The sequence below is a fragment of the Sabethes cyaneus genome, chromosome 2 (genome assembly GCF_943734655.1).
Source record: "Sabethes cyaneus chromosome 2, idSabCyanKW18_F2, whole genome shotgun sequence".
Classification (NCBI taxonomy): Eukaryota; Metazoa; Arthropoda; class Insecta; order Diptera; family Culicidae; genus Sabethes; species Sabethes cyaneus.
The window spans coordinates 83,234,601-83,257,484 of record NC_071354.1 but is presented as its reverse complement, the minus strand read 5'-3'; the positions used below and the strand labels follow the sequence as shown (position 1 = coordinate 83,257,484).

The 22,884-nt window shown below is 38.5% G+C and overlaps 1 protein-coding gene across 14 annotated transcripts in view; it reads right to left on the bottom strand.

Moving 5' to 3' along the window:
• The window catches only part of LOC128738154 (rab11 family-interacting protein 4B), a 222,558-nt gene that overhangs the window by 101,571 nt on the left and 98,103 nt on the right, over positions 1-22,884 (bottom strand). For all 14 annotated transcript variants that reach the window (XM_053833053.1, XM_053833052.1, XM_053833065.1 and 11 more), the window contains exons 7-8: positions 9,210-9,248; positions 8,087-8,201 (exon numbers count right to left, since the gene is read on the bottom strand). In XM_053833053.1, the coding sequence (XP_053689028.1) occupies positions 8,087-8,201; positions 9,210-9,248 (154 nt within the window). The remainder of the gene's footprint in view (positions 1-8,086; positions 8,202-9,209; positions 9,249-22,884) is intronic.

The window sequence follows — 22,884 nt, the reverse complement described above, 5'->3', positions numbered from 1 at the left end:
CCCTGCTAAAGTGATCATTCGAAGGAAATGAGAAACAATTGTGGCAAAATTGACTTTAATATAACAGCTCTGCGCTCTGCCCTGCTGGCGCTGGTAACGCAACGACGGAGTGGACCGGAACGTGGGTGCTGCACAACGCACAACGACATCCATTAAAAAGTGGCATCTGATCTTAAATGCCAACGTGGAATCGGTGCAAATGGGAATTCGCTTTAGCTGCCGTTGATTTTTTTCTTCTTTCCTACGCAGGGATCGTGTAGAAGAACGGTGAAGTTATTCCGTGCTGTAGAATAAATAACGTTTTGTTTTCAGTATAATTTTACATGTATTATACATTGAGCAAATGTCTGGATCTTTCGCTCGGTTATGAAGCGTCTTACACACTCCGTTTTTGTTTCGACTTGCAGAACCGTAATGTTACTCGGCACGCGAATAGTCTTATGGTTTTGCAAGTTAATTGGAATTATAATTGTGAAATAGACTGTAATGAATTTTGTTTGTATTACTGAACCTTCAGACATTTACAGAGTTAGCTCAAAAATAGAACAGCTTGGATTCACACATTCAAAAGTAAATTTACGTTTAGTTACGTAATTTAAACATACTTAAGAATATCCCTGGAGTCCATACTATAGCCGGTCATTTGTGGACCATATCATGAGCTCCGTATTGTATTGGAATAAATCAACGAATTCCAGGACTTTCTTCTTCTTCTCTTGTTGATTTTGAACAAGCATTTACCCGACTAAACCACCAACACACGTACCAAGCGGTAAGGGAGTCCAAGCGCTAGTAGCACAGTTGTTACAAACCAGTTATGGCAACCGATAAGTGACTAATTTTAGTCATAAATGAGTTGCTGCAACTAAAAGTGCCCAATATTTGCTGCTTGGGAGACAAGCTAGTCCGACTCATCAAGGCTCAGTAGAAGGCGTTTTCGGGCAAAGTACTGTAAACGACGGCTTCTTGTCGGATTCTACAACTGCCGGGGAGACACAGCGCTGTGTACCTACTTAATTGAAATCATTAATGGCTTTAATATCGAGCATTACCTTGAGACCCTTTGACGATGGTGCAATTAAATAACCTAAACTTGGTAGGCAACATCCTATTGCACACCTAACGGCAAACTGATACGCAGAGCAAGTATGATTTCTCCTGCAGCTCCAAAGCAACAGATCTCATAGTCAACGTCCCAATAACAATGCCGATGAGAGTGAACAATTTCCTCGATTGCACAGTAGTGCAGGTCCTTTGAAAGTCTACTAAAAGCTGCCTGAAGCTCTCTGAAAGTCAATTTAAAAAGGCATCTGAGTGTCGTGTGGTCATGTCATGAATGTCATGTGGAAAATGTTTGAAATTCGCCTAAAAGGTTTCTGAAAGTAAGCTGAAAATCGTATGAAAGTCATCGGACTATCCTCTAAAGTAGTCTAAGTGTTAAGGCACAAATCTTCCACATGATTGTGAGGAACGTGCTGCTCGAGCCAAAGATGCTGAAGTAGTAGTAAGTTAGTAACTCATCTGAAATCCGTTGGAAAATCGCTTTTAAGTCATCCGATAGATGTCTGAAGGCTGCCTGAATTTACTCTACAAGTCGCCCTAAAGTCATCTAAATATCATCTGGAAGATGTCCAGAAATCATCTAAAAACTATTTGAAATCTAAAAACTATCGTAAAGACTACTAAAAGCCGTCGAAGTGACATCATGTCAGACGTTTGACAAATCATCTAGACCGTCTAAAATTCATCTGAAAGCTAATTGAAAATCGACTGAAAGTTGACTAAAAGTCGTCTGAAATCTATCCCAAAATCATACAGATATTTTAAGCTGATCTAAAAAGTTATTTAAAAGTCACATCAAGTCAGTCTGAATATCTCCTGGAAGTCATCTGAATGTCGTCTCGAATTATTTGAAAGTCTGCAAAAAGTCATCTTAAAACCGTCTGGAAGTTGTCTGAGAGCCTAAGAATTATCTGAAGATCATCTGAAAGCCATCAGTAAGTCGTTTGAAGACCATCTGAACATTGTCTCAGAGCCAACTGAAAGTCATCTGAAATTTTCCACTAGAAGCCTGGAAGTTTTTTCAAAGATCATCGAAAAGTAGCCTGATTATTGTCTGAAAAGTAGCCTGATCCTCTTTTGCCTGATTGTCTGAAAGTCATTTAAGTTCCAAATGGAAACGGCCAACTGGCAATCGCCAGGAATTTAGTTTTTTTTAAGTTATCTTAAAGTCTTCACCTTCAGAAACTCATCAAAAGCTGCCTGAACGTGATTGGAATATCATCTAAAAGTAACCGTCGTCTGAAAACAGTCTGAAGTTCATGTATCCGAAAGTCGTTAGAAAGCCGTTTGAAAGACGGCCTTCAAGTCTAAAACCGTCTAAAAGATGACTAAAAGTCGCCTGAAAATTTTTTAAAAGTCAACTGAAAGTCGTCTGTAGGTCACCTGAAGGTCCTTTGAAAGTCTACTGCAAGCTGTCTGAAGCTCTCTAAAAGTCAATTTAAAAAGGCATCTAAATGTCGCCGAAATGTCATGTGGAAAAGCTTTTGAAAGCAGTTTCAATCATCTGTAAGTCTTTTGAAAGTCATCTGGATGGCATGTGAAAATCACTTCAAAACCATCTGAATATCGTCGAAAAGTCATTGAAAAATTGTCTGAAAATAAACTGGAACACGTCTGAAAGCTATCAGTAAGTCGTTTAAAGGCCGTCTAAAAATCGTCTGAAAGTTAACTAAAAGTCATCTGAAATGCACCCGATAGTCCTCTAAAAGCCGACTAAGAGCTACTTGAAAGTATAAAAGTCATCAAAAAATATACCTGAATATTTCCTAAAATCTTTTTTCGACTGAAATCAGCGTAAAGGTCGTCTGAAAATCGCCTGAAATCCGTTTAACGTTTGTCTAAATGTTACATGAAACCTGTTTGAGTAGTGCGGTTGTGGAGGTTCAAGTTTTGAAATATCATGGCAGTCAGATAACGCCAGACGGACATACTAATACTGATATAGACACACAGATCCGTAAGGTCAGGGTCAGGGGAGCCTTCGTAGGTCTTCAAAATGTTTGGCGTTCAAATCAGTTCACTCTACCAACTAAAGCACGAATTTCCAGTTCAAATGTAAGATCCGTTCTACTGTACGGCTTTGAGACCTAGTGTGTATCAACGGAGACAACGTAAAAAGCTGCAAGTTAATCACTGCATGCAGTACATCATTCAGGTTTGGTGGCCTCACACTTGGATCTCCAATTCAGAACTCCTTTGCCGATATCACCAGCGCCCGATACAAACAGAAATACGGAAGCATAGATGAAGACGGATTAGACATACATTCCGTTATCGAAACTTGACCTTCTGTTTTTATACGACAGACTTCGCAGCCAGCTGTTAGAGTGCAGTACAATTACAGGGCCAGTTGCTACGATCTATCGGCTATTGATGACATCGACGATGGATATTCTTCATTGGATATTTAGTTGTCAGGCCACCACGCATGTATTATATATCGCAGACACTGATTAATAAATACCTGCAGTTTTTGCGTTGCGTTGCCTTACACCATGTTTTGCAGGTATACAGCTGTACGGATTTAACCTTTGAGTTGAAACTTCAGGTTTTCGTATGTAGACTGTAGAGTGATCTGGTTTGAGCCCCAAATGTTTCGCAGACCTACAAAGGCACCCCTAGCCTTTTTGATCCGTGTGACTATATCAGTCTTGGTACTGCTATCGGGCGTTGTCTGGCTACTAAGATATTGAAAGATATTATTTGGAATTCCTCAACGCCTAAGTGCGCTCCAGATGTTTTCGTGGTTGAGTCGGTCGAACGCCCTTTCGAGGTCAACGAACATCTGCAGAAGACCGTTCTGGAGTTCGTTGATCTGCTCTAATATACTGCGGAGCGTTGTGATATGGTTTACACATGATCGGCCAGCTTGCTGTCCCGGTTGAGGACCACCTTATAGAGTACTTTGAGAGGAATACAGTCATACAAAGTTACCGCATTCAGTATATACCCTGCATCCAGTCCACCGGAAAAGTTGCGGTTTCGCATATAGTGCTGAAAAGCTGATGCATCTGGGCTGATACACCTGGGTCAGCTTTGAGCACTTCGGCTGAAATATAGTCTATCCCTGGCGCTCTATTGAATTACATACTCTTCGCAGAGACTTTAACGTAAATAAGAGAAGAAATGAGGGATTTGCCCAGTACTATGTTCTCGTCGACCGATGGGTTTTCCTAGACATTACCAACGTATGCGCTCATCGAGAGACGGATATTGAATAAGATCACTACCTAGTGGGGGTATGCATGGCCCTAAAACTGTCGACTGCTTATCAAACCCATCAGAGTGCTGCTTATCAAACTGATCAGAGATCAGATGTCTCGTGGGTCAATATCAATATTAATATCAAGTTAAGGAACCCACAAGCTGACGGGTGGCTTGAGACGACATTATTCTCACGAAAATACCATGGAATCTGCTTTCAGAATCTCGGGTATTCCTATTTCTTTGTAAAGACATTTCTTTGTAAAGACAAATGTTCGATTCTCATAATAGAACCCTGATTGCACAAGTAAGGCATTCTGTACAAATCTTCTGCAGAATTTCCTACAGATGACACACAGGATTCCTACGCGAAGAATTCCAGGAACTCTGTGTGAATCTTTTTGTACGTCCGGGAACTCAGGGTACTAGGACTTCTGTCCTACTATCGACGATGACTAATGAAGGATATGTCAGTGAACCCGCGACGATGATGCTAGAAGCAAACACGAAACAACCACGATGACCACGATTCTGAGTAGGAAGCAGCACTAGCAAACGGATTATGAACATGAGGAGTTAAAGAAGCCCTGCGTTGTCATTAATACACAACCTCTATGAGCAGGCTGGGAGAGGCTGTTGAAATCAATAGGATCGTAGCAACTGGCCCTGCAATTGTCCTGTATTCTAACAGCTGGCTGCGAAGTCTGTCGTATAAAAACCGAAGATCAAGTTTCGATAACGGAATGTAACACCTAGGCTTTGCTTAGCTTAGCTGTGAGCAGGCTATGCAATGCCGTAGAAGCTATGTATCGTAATCCTACACCTGGGATCTAGCTGACCTGGGTGAGTCAGTAGCAGATGACCAGGTACTACGTACTACACTCCAAGTTCTAATGGGAGATTAGTACGATGAGAAACAACAAAGCCGCCAACAAAACACAAAAAACCTCTCGCAAATCCTATTCCGATGTGTGTCACAATTGACCAGAAAGTTAGTGGTCCACTAGTAGGCGGGTCTCATGGGACTTCATGATACCACGGATCTAATCACGCGCAACATGTGAAAGAGCCTAAGTGCAAATGAGAGATTCTCTTCGTTTCTGCTCTCTTACGTTTACCACAGCGACATAAACGAATTCCAATGCAATTTTTTAACCAATAACTAGTTAACAACGCCACCAACTGTTTCATGCAAAATTAATCCGTTCAATTGCCTTTGCATCGCCGTGATAAACGGAAGAGAGGAGACGCGATCCCTTTGCGAATCTCTCATTTGCACATAGGCCATTTTCACATGTTGCTTCTAGTAATCAGTTTACAAAAATGTAGCGAGTACACAAGTTTTCGCTCAACATTTTCATCGATTGCAAGGCAGTGTATGATGCAGTCAATCGAAAATAAATATGACAGATCTTGCGGACGAGAACGACCCAGATAACTCACGGAACTAATCAATGGTACCATTAATCATGTGATGTGTCACGTGCACGTTTTGAGAATACTGTTGAAGTTCCCTTTCAGAGTGTGATATGGTCACGTGTGTCGACAAGGAGAACAAGAATAATGCAAAGGTACAGATTTTCTAGAACGAGTGATATACTACCTGCACATTTCAGGAATGTTATTTAACACCGTCTTTGAGAGCGTGATTCAAAGAACAGGCATCGAAAAACAAAAAGAGGCACGCTTTTCTACAAAAGTAGCTAGCTCCCAGGCTTTGTGGATAAATTCGGCGTCATTGCCAGAAACTTTGAGGCGGCAAAGGCAATCTACATTTAACTAAAAGCTGACGCTATTGGACTAATAACTAATAATTGGATTTAAATCAATGGGATGATGACCACAAAAAATCTCCGTTCGACCAGATTAAATTGCAAAACTATAAAAGCGCCAGGACATTTTAAAACAAGCCAAATGCAAAACAATTTCAGTTAAGAAAAGACTCTCTTTCTTGATAAATGAATAGACTGGAACTGGATACATTTTTGCAAAAACGATCATCATTAAAACATAAATCAAAGCCATGTGTTCTAGTCTCACGTTATGACCAGTTCCGTGACAGAGAAGACGGTTTTAGTTACTAAATTGAAAACAACCGTTCGGAGCAAATCGAAATGCACGCAAACGGCACTAGTTCTTCAGTTGAATTTTTTATAAAGCACAACTTATTTTTATACAAACACAGCATGACAGGATTCATCTTCACTCGCTTTGATGAATCGTTTCACTTTTCAGGCTAATCTCAAAGCAAATGGAAGTGCATAATAATACATTGAATTGTCAGCTGCTAATAATAAATTAAATTACACCATGAGCGGCGATTTCTGAAGCTCGCGACCCCAACCAGCAAAAACTATCACTGATCTCCGGCAGGTTGAACAGCATTTGATTGACATCAAATATTGACAACAGTGTACACAATAGGTCGAAGAGGTGAATGAACTCGTTGCGTATTATAATCTACTCTACCTCAACTGTAACGAGTGAAAAAGTTAAAATTTTGAACATGTTAACAGAATGTTAACACAACTCAATCAACAGCACTTGACAATTTAATTTCAGTTGGGGACTCTAAAAGTATGACATAATCGCAGTGAACAATTTCAGTATCTACTGTGCAAGCTTATTAATAGATTATAATCAGATCAGATCAGATTAAAATCTCTTTACTCACTTTATCCAATCAATGAACGCAACGGGAGATCGGTTCGTGGTGGTAATTTATGGGTTGACCATTACACCGCACAAATGGACTACTTGTTAAAGCCCCTGTATAGCTCTGCCCGAAGTCGTCTGGGAACTTACATCTATAATAATAGCCTTTCGTATTGTCGGTAGTACAAACTATTGAGGTTGGTATGATTGCTACCCGATACATAACGACTTGCCACCAATTGTTATACAATCTGGCTGCATGCCTGTCTAACAGTTATCATTTTATTTTACCGTAATGGTTTTGATCAGAATACCTAAATGGTAACACGTAAAAATGACTTGAGCTGATTTGAAACGAAAGATAATAGAACTCGATGAGTTTCTGAAACCAATTGCCGACAGTCGAATTATTCTTCAACCATTCAAATGTCAGTAAATTCAGAACAGGAGTACAAAGAATCATAAAATTGTTATAGTTTGAAGCGGTTTGAATATAATTAGGTAATTTTATCTGTGACGCAAACACATCTATAAATTGCAGTGACTCTTTGTAGCGATGGTAAACATTCTGATGAGGATGAACTTGAAACACTTTTTGCGCACTTTGGTTGCCAATGCAGACGATTTGTATGATTATCTCGTATAACAACAGCTATTGATTCCGGGCGACAAATAGAATTGCTTCAATTTGCCAAAGTTTAGTATCTCGCTTATAACAACCGATATCGACGGAATCAAAAAGAGCTGCAATTTGTACAAATGTAAGCAGAATATTAATTCCGCCCGGTGGTTTCCATTTCATTTGAAAGTGTTGATTTTCAAAAACGTGGTTCCATTCGAGCACGCCAGTAAACCAAACCATGACATGAGAATGAAAAAAAATGTTAATTAAAACATTTTTCAAGCACTCGAACACAGTTTACAATGCCACACGCTGATCAAACTCCATCAGATGAATCAGATCGTTCAATTTTTCCTGACCTTGCCTTGCACATACCACCCGGTCATTTTTCACCGAATGTGATTCAGTTGCTCGTTCCGTTGGTTCGCTGAAAATTTTCTGACCTGCGGGAAAAACCGATCCCAAGCACACAGTAACATACTTTCGGGGAATGGGAAATTGTTATGATGATGAATAAACAGCAAACCAAACCCACCCACTCACCTTATGATTTAAATCTTGCACGTCCTCCAAACTTACATCGCTATACATGTCTTCTGCTGTATCACAGTTTGAGCTCCGACCGGACGAGTTGAAACTCGATGATCTGTACAGGTGACTGTTCGAAAATTATACCGAGAAAACAAGAAAAGAGGGAACATTATAGCGTTTTCGTATATAAATCCAGGGGTAAAAATAGTTATAGCAAACTAAAAATGAATGCAGCGCTTGTGTTTATGGGTGTTCTATAGCAAACTAAAATTTTATAACTCACGAACACTGCCAATCCAAAATCTGCAGAGCAACTAAGCTGCTATAATTTATAGCATTTCGATTCTTTTTGTTCCATCAATTACATACCACGAACAGGGCTCAAGCGCGGTAACTCACTGTCCGACTGAACAAGCTCGAATGAAACATGTTTGGAATGCCGGAAAAATATCACTGAGGGCAACAAAATGATAAAAAGACAAGCCATTTTAATGAGGCATATAGGTTGAGCTTCCTGAATCACGCTAGGCTAGAGTGAAGCAAAACGCCATAAACCAGGAGTCTAAAGAAGTACGCAATAAATTTATTTTTATGTAGCATACTTCACCATCGGTGGTGCTACTTTCTATTTAGACGACGAACCCCCGCTGGCAATGCTAGCCTCATGACAGATCAAAGAAACTCATTCTATTAAATGTGTAAATCCTCCCACTTCGTCTTTGGCCGTTGCGTTGTGCCATTGCGAAGGTCGACAACTCTTAACTTTGAATTCAAGGGAATATGGCGTGTCTACCCCGTGAGCAAATCCCATTGTCCAACAAGTCGGTCTCTTAAACGAATGTCACAGCAAACACGGGCGAATAAGTTTCATTCCACATGGAAATCGGTCGCACATTTCTGACGATCGCTGTTTTGCAATGCGAGTTGAGGTATGTGACTGTTTTGGCCGGCAAACCGCTATCTTTATACGATATCTGTGTTACGGATTCCGCTATATTTTTTTGCTGTGGTTGGCTTGTAAACATTGGATTGGTTTTGTTCTGTGAGTAGCGGATTCTGTTGATGACTGATGGAGGTGTTGTTAACTAAAATGACATAACACGTGTTATTATTAACGCAATGGTATTATACTTACTTAGCTAAGGCATTGGATCCTAACTGTCTTTTCCCAGAGCTGCAATTGAAAAAACAATAAGGTATTAGAATGATATTATTTTCACTTTCTTTTAGAATATTCCAACTCCCACACAAATATAATACATTAAACCATCACCAATATTGTCACACGATTTCAATATGTTACAACTCGACCGTTTGTGGCCTTAATACTAATAAATTTGCAATACATATAAGATTGCTTGTAAATTTCAAGTGCTCAAGCTTTTCCACCATATATACTCTGTACTGACATATTTGCAGTTAAAATAAATGCATGACTCCTCTAGTGCCTCTGGAAAGAATTGTTATAATCGACAGTGTCATTGGTAGTATGGTAGTGTGGAACGTATAAACATTTATTTTGATAGTTTTTTTATTAGCGTGAGACGTGCGTTTAATTCCGTCATTTGACATTGAGTTGGTGGTTTTCCAGTGGAACATGTAGAATGTTTTCGAAAAAACCGATTTAATCCACCTAGTGGTGAAAGGAACCTTTGTTATACCATCTTATATGTCATTTGATATGGGCATTTCCAGCACAAATATTATTTTTATTTTGTTTTTGAATTTGTAATTTTCATAAAACTGTCAGAGTCAAATTATATACGTATCACTTCTTAAGGACGTTTCCACCCATGGCTTTGCTTTGTGTGATTTTAGAGTGGTTTATTTAAACAAGTCATTAAATTTCGTAACCAGTAAGAGATAGGTAGTTACTATTTGCAGCAAAGTTGCTTATTTTAATGTGTTCTACAATTTTTGTGAAGACGCTATTTTTTTTATGACGCGTTTAAAATATTAAAATTTGTGTCACCCTTTTAAGCGGATTCACGATCACCCTAAAAGTGTAAGAAAATGTGCTATATTTTATTAATTAACTGCTCCAAAGAAACACCCGCTGAAAAATTACACATTTTTACTATATTATTCTGTTTTTGAGGTTTGGTCCCATTAAAGGTTTGGCCATTAAAGTTTTCTTGAATAAATTTCATCAATCATTTTTAAATATCTTTTGACCAGTAGAACCAATCCTTAAGAAATTTGACAAATACAAATTAGATCTCTCGTTTAATACTAAAACAATTGAAACTAGATAGATTATCTTGGTTAAAATCGCTATAAAGTATTGTAAAGTTTAACGTGTAACTTCGATTGCTCATAACTTTCAAACTAAAAGTCCAATCAAAAAACAATTCAATAGTGATCTATCCGGCTATATTACCTTTCAAATGAGAATAATAGCGCATAAATCGTCTTGGCCATCTCTGAGAAACAGGCGATAATTATTACCTTGTCAAAACACGTTTTTAAGCATAACTTTTAAACTACATATTTGTTTTCAATAAAACTTCCTGAAAATTTTTATAATTTAGAAAATTTCATTAAATTTTCACATTTTTGCTCATAACATTTAAACGAAACGTCGGACGACGAAACAAATTCAATGGTGATATGCTAGGCAATAATACCTTTCAAATGAGACTAATAGCGCATACATCGGTTCAGCCATATCTGAGAAACAGGCGATAGAAAATGAGTTGCACACACACACACACACACACACACACACACACACACACACACACACACACACACACACACACACACACACACACACACACACACACACACACACACACACACACACACACACACACACACACACACACACACACACACACACACACACACACACACACACACACACACACACACACACACACACACACACACACACACACACACACACCACACACACACACACACACACACACACACACACACACACACACACACACACACACACACACACACACACACACACACACACACACACACACACACACACACACACACACACACACACACACACACACACACACACACACACACACACACACACACACACACACACACACACACACACACACACACACACACACACACACACACACACACACACACACACACACACACACACACACACACACACACACACACACACACACACACACACACACACACACACACACACACACACACACACACACACACACACACACACACACACACACACACACACACACACACACACACACACACACACACACACACACACACACACACACACACACACACACACACACACACACACACACACACACACACACACACACACACACACACACACACACACACACACACACACACACACACACACACACACACACACACACACACACACACACACACACACACACACACACACACACACACACACACACACACACACACACACACACACACACACACACACACACACACACACACACACACACACACACACACACACACACACACACACACACACACACACACACACACACACACACACACACACACACACATGTGACTCGGCCGTCCGGGCGTTGGTAAGAGGAAATGCTTATCAACTTAGGGACTATATTGACTCGTTTCATTATCCCTGATCGCGGATAAGTTCAAGTTGTTACGTGGTTTTTGAACCGTAAATCTCGCATGTGCATAGTATTTTTCGATATAAATTAAATTATGGTTGTATATGAGCACCATTGGCATTATATTAAATTTGTTAAAAAGGTATTTTTTATATCTTAATTTTCTTAAATTACTGGCTTTACAAAAAAAATTTCGAATATCCAGGTTAGTCTCATATGACTGATGCTTACATACTTACATTATCCATCTAGCTTCGCCCATCTACTAACAACAATTCCTTTCCCGAAATACTTGTGAAGATGCAGAGGATTCCCTGGTCTTTAGTAGCAACAAGTATTGAACTAACATTCCTTTCCATCCCACCAGGACCCGCATTCGGACGTGGCCGGCGTCGGTATTGATCAGCATGCAGGGACCTGATAAGGTTGCACAATGAAAAATAGCCTGCTGTCCCAAGTATGCTTTTTCCAACCATCATTTTGCAATTTTCATTGGTCCTGGTCAATAACGGAGTAGCAGCACACGGGCGGTATCCTATGCTTATGCTTATGCTTATGCTTATTATTGACTGCATGCATATACATGGAATTGCGCAACATCCTAGCTGAACAAAATTAAAGCACCTCACAGTACAGTAAATGTACGGAACAAGAACTAAAAAGAAGTATTCCACACGATAAATTTCGAACGGCCGATGACCCTGAGCGAAAAGAAGCCCCAAAGGATGCTGCCGAGGAAGACCGAGAGAAAAATGACTACATCGCTGCGGGCGCTTGGCCCGGAGGTTTGTGCAACATGCCAAACAGTGAAAAAGTACCTGACAAACATGGACATATATGTCAGGAAGCGGCCCACGATTTATACGTCTGCGCTACTCTCCATTTTCTATTTGCGCTCCACCAAAGATTTATGCAACATCTTTGTTCAAATACAGCAAGTGCACGTATATCTTTCGTAAATAAAACTACAGTATCGAGTCTGAGAAAGACTGCTAGTCGAAAAGTCTTGCGTAGGGAAAAGTAGGTCTCCGCCGTCCCTTCAAGGTCATCTTCTAGGGCTACGAGTCGGCTACTTTTGCTGAACATTGTTCCTCTAGCACACCTTCACTAACGATGTTGAATAACATTCAGGACAATCCATCCCCTTGCTGCAACCTTCTACGCGTTTGGAATGCACACGTCCCCCAATAAGTGCGTAGCACGTCATTTACTCGTGAATAGCATAAAGGAGTCGCAACCGTTTATTCTGAAATCTTTCTCGAGCATTATCTGCCATAGTTCCTCGCGCTCGAATGTATCGTATACTCCTCTAAAGTCTACGAATATGATGCGCGGGCACATTGTACACCCGGCATTTCTGAGCACTTTTAATTAGTTAACAATAGCATCCACGTCAAATAATCCAAATAGATTTTTGAGATTGAAGAAGGCCATAGCATCTATACATAAAGATATTGCTTTTCTCAAGAAATGTCTTAATCATAACCCCAACATGTCATAGAATTAAACTTAAAACTTCCACACCGTCATTTCTGATGAAAAGAATAGAGATGGAATGGACACATTCCACGCACTTGTGCACCAAGAAATCGGTATTTAAAACTGCATATTTCCACTCATATTATACTGGATATGAACCAGTGATTATTGAACTACAAAGAAAACGTAGTTCTCAACACAACCAGCATACATACAGAACGATTAATAATTAGCACATTGAAGTGTGCACATATTAGAACACGGTGGAAAAAGCGGTATTTCTGCGATGGTGTCCCGTTACGAAATGTAACTTGTTATACCTACCTTAATAACAATCTAAATTAATAAGTAAATACTACGTTAGAAAGTACATAATTTAAAGCTTGTTTATTATGAGAGCAATTCTGACATACAGATGGTGAAAGAATTACGTGAAAAGTCCGTCTTCTATTTGAAAGCAGACATGGGCACTAAAATTGTTATCATGGACAAAACGGGCTTCAAAAAATTATAACGGTTCATATAGGCAACTTAGAACCAACCCCTTGCAGATATGGTGAAACGTGTTGATAATGTAATGAAAGATTGCAAATCCTTCATAGAAGATGCATGAAAAAACCTTCGATGTTCAAACCTTATTTTCCCCAGAATAAAGGGTTTACCAAAAATTTACATACCTGGGAATGAGTTGAGGGAAATTGTTTCGGCAGTGGGAGCGCCAACAGAAAAATTAGCAAAATGGCTAGTGAAAGAATTCCAAGCCATGCCAAAGAAATTTTCGAGGCGATCGTTTATTAGCACAGGAGATTTCGTGGAAAAATTAAGGTCTTCTGGACATATTGACACAGAGGAGAAGATGATATCATTCGACGTGGCAGTGCTGTTCCCAAGTGTACCAGTGAATGAAACCTAAAATATTTTAAAAGACTGGTTACAAACTCAATACAGTGATAGTAATTGGAAAACCAAAATTAATAAATATTTGCTATTAACCAGACTATGCATGGAAGAAAATTTCTCCACATTCAGGGGAAATTTTTTTCAAACAAATGAAAGGGGCCCCAATGGGGAACCCGCTCTCACTTTTTCTATGTAAGCTTTTCATGGCGAACATAGAGAATAAATTAAATGAAAGTAGTCTCCTTCCAAACAGCTGGTGAAGATATGTTGACGACATATTTTGTATCTTCAAAGAAGAAGAAATTGCTATTTTTTTCAATATTATCAATAATATCCACAATGACATCAAATTTACATTGCACAGAATGACAGACTCCCGTTCTTAGATGTTATTGTGATAAGAAAATTTGATAGTTTCGAATTTCAAGTGTATAGGAAACCCACGAACACTAAAAGCGTAATACCTAGAATTTCAAATCACTCTTTTTAACATAAGATGGCGTCTTTTCATCACATGGTCCATCGGATGGAATCGCTCCCCTTAGTGGAGAAGCGAGACAGATTGAAATGGACTGTATTTTTGAAGTTGCTAGGCTAAATAAATGGCTATAGTAGAAATGCTATTCAAGCCATTGTCAACAAGAAAAGTAAGATCAAATATAGGAAATCTTTTACCACGCTCACTTCGATAACAGAAGATCTGAAAAGATTAGCTGTGGAAAACGATACGGTTTTAACGCACCACCTTCGTTTAAAATTTAAAAAAAATAGTTTAGATATTGTCTACACCAGTAGGAACAACCAAATCAAAAATAGATTGGAGTCTACTAAAGATAAAGTTGAATTGCTAAACATAGCAGGAGTTTACAAAATTGCTTGCAGCCACTGTGAAAAAGTTTACGTTGGACAAACTAAAAGGAACTTGGGTATTCGTTTTAAGGATCACACAGCTGAAGTTACCAAGGCTAACGAAGACGCAGGAAAACGGATACCTTTTCATTTTAAGACGAGAATATCGAGAATATTGGTTTAACAAGTGTAAGTAGATGAGAAAACCTAAAAGTTTGGCAACACTGTTAAGAATTTTTATTATATGCGGTGTACATGCTTTCACGATAATACAGAGTGTTTTGTCGAAAAACGCGAAGTTGATCCGAGGTCCGGAGGGCCGAGTCACATATACCAATCGATAAGGTTCGACGAATTGAGCAATGTCTGTGTGTGTGTGTGTCTGTGTGTGTGTGTGTGTCTGTGTGTGTGTGTGTGTGTGTGTGTGTCTGTGTGTGTGTGTCTGTGTGTGTGTCTGTGTGTGTGTGTGTCTGTGTGTGTGTGTGTGTGTGTGTCTGTGTGTGCTTGTGTCTGTGTGTGTGTGTGTGTGTGTGTGTCTCTGTGTGTGTGTGTGTGTGTGTGTGTGTGTGTGTGTGTGTGTGTGTGTGTGTGTGTGTGTGTGTGTGTGTGTGTGTGTGTGTGCGTGTGCGTGTGTGTGTGTGTGTGTGTGTGTGTGTGTGTGTGTGTGTGTGTGTGTGTGTGTGTGTGTGTGTGTGTGTATGTGACGCTTGACTTTAGTCGTCTGTTTCTCGGAGATGGCTGAACCGATTCGTTTGCTATAGCGCTTATTTGAAAGGTGTTATCACCTTGTAGATCACTATTGAATGGTTTTGCGGTCCGACATTTTGTTTAAAAGTTATAAGCAAAAATGTAAAAATTACGTGACATGATTTTCTCCGGAGCCACTCAACCGATTTCAACAATTTTGGTATCAAATGAAGGTTCTTGCTATTGCAAATTTTTTGGGGGAGTTTTATCGCAAACAATCAAGCGGTTCAAAAGTTATGCTTAAAAATGTGCTTTTTCAAGGTGTCAATTAGTCGAACGTTTCTCAGAGATGGCCAAACCGATTTATGCGCTATTAGTCTCATTTGGTAGGTAGTATAGTCTCATAGATCACTATTCATTTGTTTTTTGATTGGATGTTTAATTTGAAAGTTATGAGCAGTCGTGTACAGCATAATAAAAGTTACAATTATTTATAACGATTTTAACCAGATAATTAACCAAATCGATCCTCTAAGATACTGCGATAAACGCACAGTCGCTGAAAACATATGATTTCGAGGAGAGCGCATTCAAACTATTGTACAGCACTGCACTTCCCTTCAAGTGATCCAACAGTTTTACTGTAAATTCTCAACGAGACCACGTACCGAAAGATACTATGGGCTCAACATTTCTAAAGATAAAAGCCTTCTGAAAATGCAAAACAAACAAGTTTTTCGACTTTCGAGTGAGGGTCCCCCTTAAATATCAATCCTGCCCAAGAACTTTGCACACGATTTTTTGATTGCTTTCAAGTAGGCTAGAGGCTCCATATTTCGGCAGGAGCCATATTTCGCCAGTTTGATGAATCCAAAGTTTTTTTTTGCATATTTTTGGTCAACTTAAAAGAAATTATTTGACGAATTGGTAAAATTAAGGGCATGTACTACCAAAAATAATTGATACCTTTGGCTTGTTATTAATTTATCATGTATTACTTACAATTTGAAAATACCATCTCATACTTAGTGTATATGTTTTTACAAAATCAAAACGAGAGGCGAAAATACTATTGGGGAAAAATGTACTCAAACTGTTTCATTATTCAATTATTCTTGACTAATATGATTCTATGTACAATATTTCATCTAATTTTATACCGATTTCACTTTAAACTTTAGATAATTTTGAAAAATTGATCAAAATTAAAGTGGCGTAATATGGTATCCATTTTTAGTCATGGATCCAAATTTCGCCACTTGATTTTTTTTAAACCCGTTTTCGTTGTATGGTCTCTAGTTATGTGATTTCTTTTATAAAATTGCAGAAAATAGAACAAAATCAATAAAAAAAAGTTAGTTAACTAAATACGGTACACGGTACACGAACGGTACAAGGTTTTAAAAGTGGATTAAGAGTTTTATTACTTCATCAGTTGGATTTCAGTGCCATTGACTCCACGAAATTCCCTGCTATTCAATGCTAAAGGGACGACAAGTGTATTATTGTGGAATCTTCGGGAATACAAAACACGTTTTTAAAATTAAACGAAGTGTTTCACAGGGAAAATCGTGTTTCAATAAAGTGTAATTAAAGTCGGCGAAGTTTGTAACAGAAAATTTAATGACGATTTTGTGTGATTAATGTGGTGACTTCCCCCTAATACAATTTGATAATTTGACAGAAAATAATATTAACCACTTAAGGTCATCATTTTTAGCATCGCAAAATTCACTAAATTGGTTTCTTTAAAAACTTTTATATCTTTCAATATTTTTTCACCAAATTTGGGGGATGTCCCGAAAATCTTTTCTATTTTCATAATATATATAGATAATGGCCATATGTCTTATGGCCCCGGAATTATACTGGAGTTTCTTGGAGGACCGTGACATGGCTTTTTTTAGATAAAGTTGCCAAATATTTAATTTTTTTTAAATCTGTTGATTCTTATAAATATATCATCGACTGTGGACTTATCAGTTACTTTGCCGCAGTTACAAGCAATGGTGCGCACCATCCGGATCCGGAGGGACTCTATGTCGTGTCGCATATCAAAAAACATCCCCACTTGGCAAAATAGCGATTGGCAATCATCTCATGTCTCTCAGAAGCCAGGTCTCGGACAAGTTCCTTCGAAATCCGTTCCATGCTTGAATCAGAAAAGAAACCCTCCCGGGGCCGGAACCGGTCACATGGCTTCTGAGAGACATGAGATGGTCGCCAACCGCTGTTTTGTCGAATTTTGTGATGTTTTTTGATATGCGACACGATATATATTACTGACGCTGAAATGTCCCTTTACTCGTAACTACGGCAAAGTAACTGATATGTCCACAGTCGATGATATGGTTATAAAAATCAACAGATTTCAAATATTTGGCATCTTCATCTAAAAAAACCCGTCACGGCACCCCAGGGAACTCCGGACTAACGCCGCGGTCATAAATTATATGGCCATTATCTATAGATTTTATGAAAATGCAAAAGATATTCGGGAAATCCCCCAAATTTGGTGAAAAAATATTGAAAGATAAAAAAGTTACGACCTTTTTAGTAGATTTTCCGATGCTGTAAATGATGTAGACGTTAGGGAGGTTAATACAGAAGAAAATATTTTGAATTCTTTTTAATTGCTTGAATAAAATGCCGTCGCTTTACTTAGAATTTCCTAAGGCCTACATGATACAATTGGTATTTGACCGGAATTTCGATTCGTACATATTTACAGAGAAAATTAAGTTACTTTATGAGTGAATTTTATTCAATATGTAAAAATATTTCTCCTATTTTGTCGCTTTTCATTGATTTATTTGTGGTTTTATTGGTATTTTATTGGTTTTCAAAAACGTTTCATAAACAGTCACTTGAAAACGAAGCAAAATCAATTTAACAACTGGATTCATTTATAAATTTGACATTAAAATCTATTTGAATCGGGTTTTTCTGAAATGGCGAAATTTGGGTCCAGAGCCTGGCGAAATTTGGCAACTGGGTGGCGAAATTTGGGCCCAGAATAGACGTTTAAATAATCAATATAACGAGAAAGATACACAATTTAGAATGAATATGATGATTGAATCAGTAAAAGAAATGTCCAAAGTATAATATTTTCATGTTATCAAATATCTGTACTTATAGAACCTTGTTCTGTTTCGTTTCATGTAAATTTTTTGGATAAAAGTGGCGAAATATGGATCCGCCACCCTGTTCTACAATGTGTTGATGATAACTATCATAGTGTTATCAAAAAGTTGAGTTCCGAAGGCGTGTCGAATTCTAACTTAAATAACAAATGAGATGGTATAACAAAGGTTCCTTTCACCAATAGGTGGATTAAATCGGGTTTTACATTGCTAAAAGACTCAAAAGTGCTTCAAAAGAAAATGTTATTTTACTGTTTTCCATCCAATCGCTATAACTCTGAATCGGCAAAAAACACCTCCTGGTTTTGATTATGTAAAAAAATCTGAGGAATACGATGGAGTTGGAATTTTTGAAATCAAATTTTACCGATTAAGAGGAGATGCAAATTTCCTTTTTAAAATCGAATTTAAAAATATTTGGCAGCGCTGCCACTGTAAATTGATATTGTTTTCGGATTCTTTGGGCATTTTCCGTTGGAAACATGATAATATTGTCTTTTCAAACGTAATATTTTCATAGCGCACCTCGCCTAGATTGGTTCGTGTTGTCCGTATTGTGTGCGGTGGAAGCCAGGCCGAAGAGATCCACGAGATCTAAGTGGTCGAGGCATAGCGTTGATGTTTACCAACACCACAATTTTAGGAGTAGGGCGACAAAAACAGCTCTGGATAAATTTCTCCTTTTGCTTAATGTTTCAATGTTCAGCTGTTCTAGATTGTTTATTGTTCAAGAATGTCAATTGCAGTCTTTAGTGAATTTCACAGCGATGAATATTTTAAGATCATTAGCGTATAACAACTTGCAGGCAGGTGATACCGCCTGCCAAAACAGATATCATAAAAAATATAAGGAACAGTAACGGTCCTAAGACACTTCTCTTTGGAACTCCAGACTGTTTGCAGAAACTTTACGATTCAACGGAGCCTAATTTCAATCGAAATTTAGTAGCCTCATAGAGCATTAACTTGTTCAGTAGCCGTGACACAAGAGAATGCCAAATTGTATCCATTTTTATTATTAGGTCATTTTTTGGCACTATTTTTATTCATTTAGTCACTAAAATCTCTTTTTTCGTGTTTTTATGGCTATCAGTACTGAATCTGTATTATGGAAGTTCATTAAAATTTGTATATATGAAGTTTTCGTGACTAGTAGTTTTGTTAATTTTTTAAGCAATTGGTTTACAGTTTCTCTAACTTATAGAGAACCTGGCCCCGGTCGGTTAGAACTCAGTCTTAATCGAACTGCTGTGAAAGCAGTCAATTACAGCATTCATTTTGCAATGCATGTCAAAACTGTTTAGCGTTACGATAATACAGTTTACGGATCGATTTGTCAAACTGTATGTATCGTTCATACATTTCGAATTCGAATTAGTCCAGTTTAATTTATGAATTCGCTATTAAATAATTTTTACAGCATTTTCAGTCATGAATAACAAATGCGTAAAAATTGAAATCGTTATACATTATATAATGATACATTAAATCACATTGTCTGATAAGTAAATATCTTTTGTTTATGGTTATCATGATTTGATAAAACCTTCTCGAAGACTACCAAGTCGAATATCAAGCAAAATAAATTAAATTATAGTTTTTCAGTATATGTGTAACTACCGCATACTCTTCATTAAGTTTTCACTATTAACAGACAAGCAGACTAGCAAAAGTATTTTTGCATAAAATAAGGCAAATTATTGTAAGTAAAATTATAAAAGAACCCCGATCAAAAGCTCGAAACGGTTTGTCAAGGCGATCTATTTCGAACAGCACCGTTTCTTTACAAGTCCATCCGTAATCCGTAGCGGCAATGACTCGAATAATGTAATGTTCTTGACCTTTATCGATCAAAAAGCCGGCAGCCTTCGTGGGTGCGTGTCCCAGTTTGCTTGGAATTTATTCTTTAATAGAAAATAACACCTCCTAAAAAGGCACACAACGGAACGTGGAAACACGGTGACAAAATAATTAGATACCGACAGTCGGCAGGAAAGGCAAACAGACCAGGGGCATACATATGTATAATCGTAGGACAACTTGTGGTTCTCCGCAACACATGTGTTCTGATTGTAAGCAGGTGAACACATGCTTCACTGTTGATAAGCAGTGACTGATAAAACTGAGAAATACCCCGTTAAATACGGACGACGCTGCAAAAATACAAAGGATGGGTTTGTATTCATACGTAATGAAGCAACGGTGCTTTATTTTGTCTCTTTCTATGTAAATTACAATACCTAGTTGATTTACATGGTTGATTAGATTACGATTCGAAGCAACGCTTAAGAAGGCACTTATGCAAATATTCAAATTACGGCTTATCGCAGTAGCATTCCAGGAGCAAAAAACGCAAAAATAACTACTTTGATCAATTGATATCTACTTATTATCAATGATACATAAAAGTCTCACAAAAAAGTTATCTTTTCTCACAAGCATACCATTTGCATCGAAACCGGCAAACACTTCGCTATTGTTATTCGCAAATCTGTTGTGTCTCACTTGATACACCCTTAACTTTGCTTCGTTAATTTCACAATACAATCCGCATCAATGAGAAAATAGACAATCAAACGCTTTGCAAATTACTACCGGACAAACCACAGCCTGAACAGGTGAAAGCTTGACAATCTTCACTTATAGCCAAGCTACCATCAACATTCAAGTGGCATTCCGGTCGGAGCCGTGCGTCGTCGTCGTCGTCATCATCATCATCGGCGACTCCATTTTTATATCTGTATAAATATCTACTACCGTATAATGGAAAACTTGACGCTATCGGAGCATCCGTGCCGGGCCGGCATTCAATGCGTGGCGCGCTTGGTGTTGACGCGCGAGCGAGTGAGTGAAACGAGAGGCAAGGGGAAGCATTTTCCTCACACCTTTACCTGGCCACTAGAAGTTCAGATGATCGTGCATCGCTTGGACTGGTGGAAGTTGATTCATTTCGTGAAGTTTTAAAACGGGACTCCAATTCAATTCATTGTTATGTAAGTGTACAGTCCGCATGCAAATCATAGGTAGCACTTACCGGACGGTGGTGTAGTAGGTACATGTCGGAGAAAAACTAGAATTTTATTATAATGCTAATTCTGAATGAAGCAACGCCAGAAAGAGGGCTTCGGTTGTCATGAATGAGAATGAATGAAAGCACGCCTTAATCCCCCTAATGGTGAATTCATTCTTTTCTCACATAATCTTATTTTTATATGCCAGATTGATTTATCTCTGCCACATTGTACACAGGGGCGGACTGGCCCACCGGGCAACCGGGCAAATGCCCGGTGGGCCCCAGTAAAAATTTCGTTGTTACACAAAATGAGATTTTCCAAAATTTTTATTTCAGTTAAACTTTTTCTACGACTCACGAATGTTCAATTCCTGGGGCCCCATGATTCATGAAATCAACCGATTTGATGATTGATAATTCAGCTTCAAATGGGACTGTTGGGGCCCCGAACTTTAAACCAAAATTTCTATTTCAATTAAACTTTTCTATGACTCACGAATGTTCGATTGCTGGGGCCCCATGAGTAATGAAATCAACCGATTTGATGATTGAAAATTCAGCTTCAAATGGGACTGTTGGGGCCCCGAACTTTAAACCAAAATTTCTATTTCAATTAAACTTTTTCTATGACTCACGAATGTTTGATTGCTGGGCCCCATGATTTATGAAATCATTTAAGTTGAGTTGTTGGGGTCCAAGCTCCGAAAATATTACCCGCTTCAATTCTGAGTATTTAAAAGTAGTATTAGTATTTCATCCGCAGTTATTTGACTACTTATAAATATTGAACTGTAGGCTTAAGCTCCATACTCAGTTTACTTCAGTGGCGACGGTCTGTTATCGATCCTGCTCCGAATGAATTATAGTCCTCCAGTACTCAATCCTGGGCTACCTTTCTTCAAACCCCTCGAACACCAGCTGAACGTGCATCATCCTCGATAGCGCACATCTCTCAGTGCGATGTCTACTCCGAAGTCTACGGCCTCTTCTTGATTCTCTGCTTAAAATAATTTTGGCTACTCTTTCGTCGGGCCTTCTAGACACGTGACCAGTCCAGCGCAGACTGCCACACTGTGCATTCTTCATTATAACAGCATATTT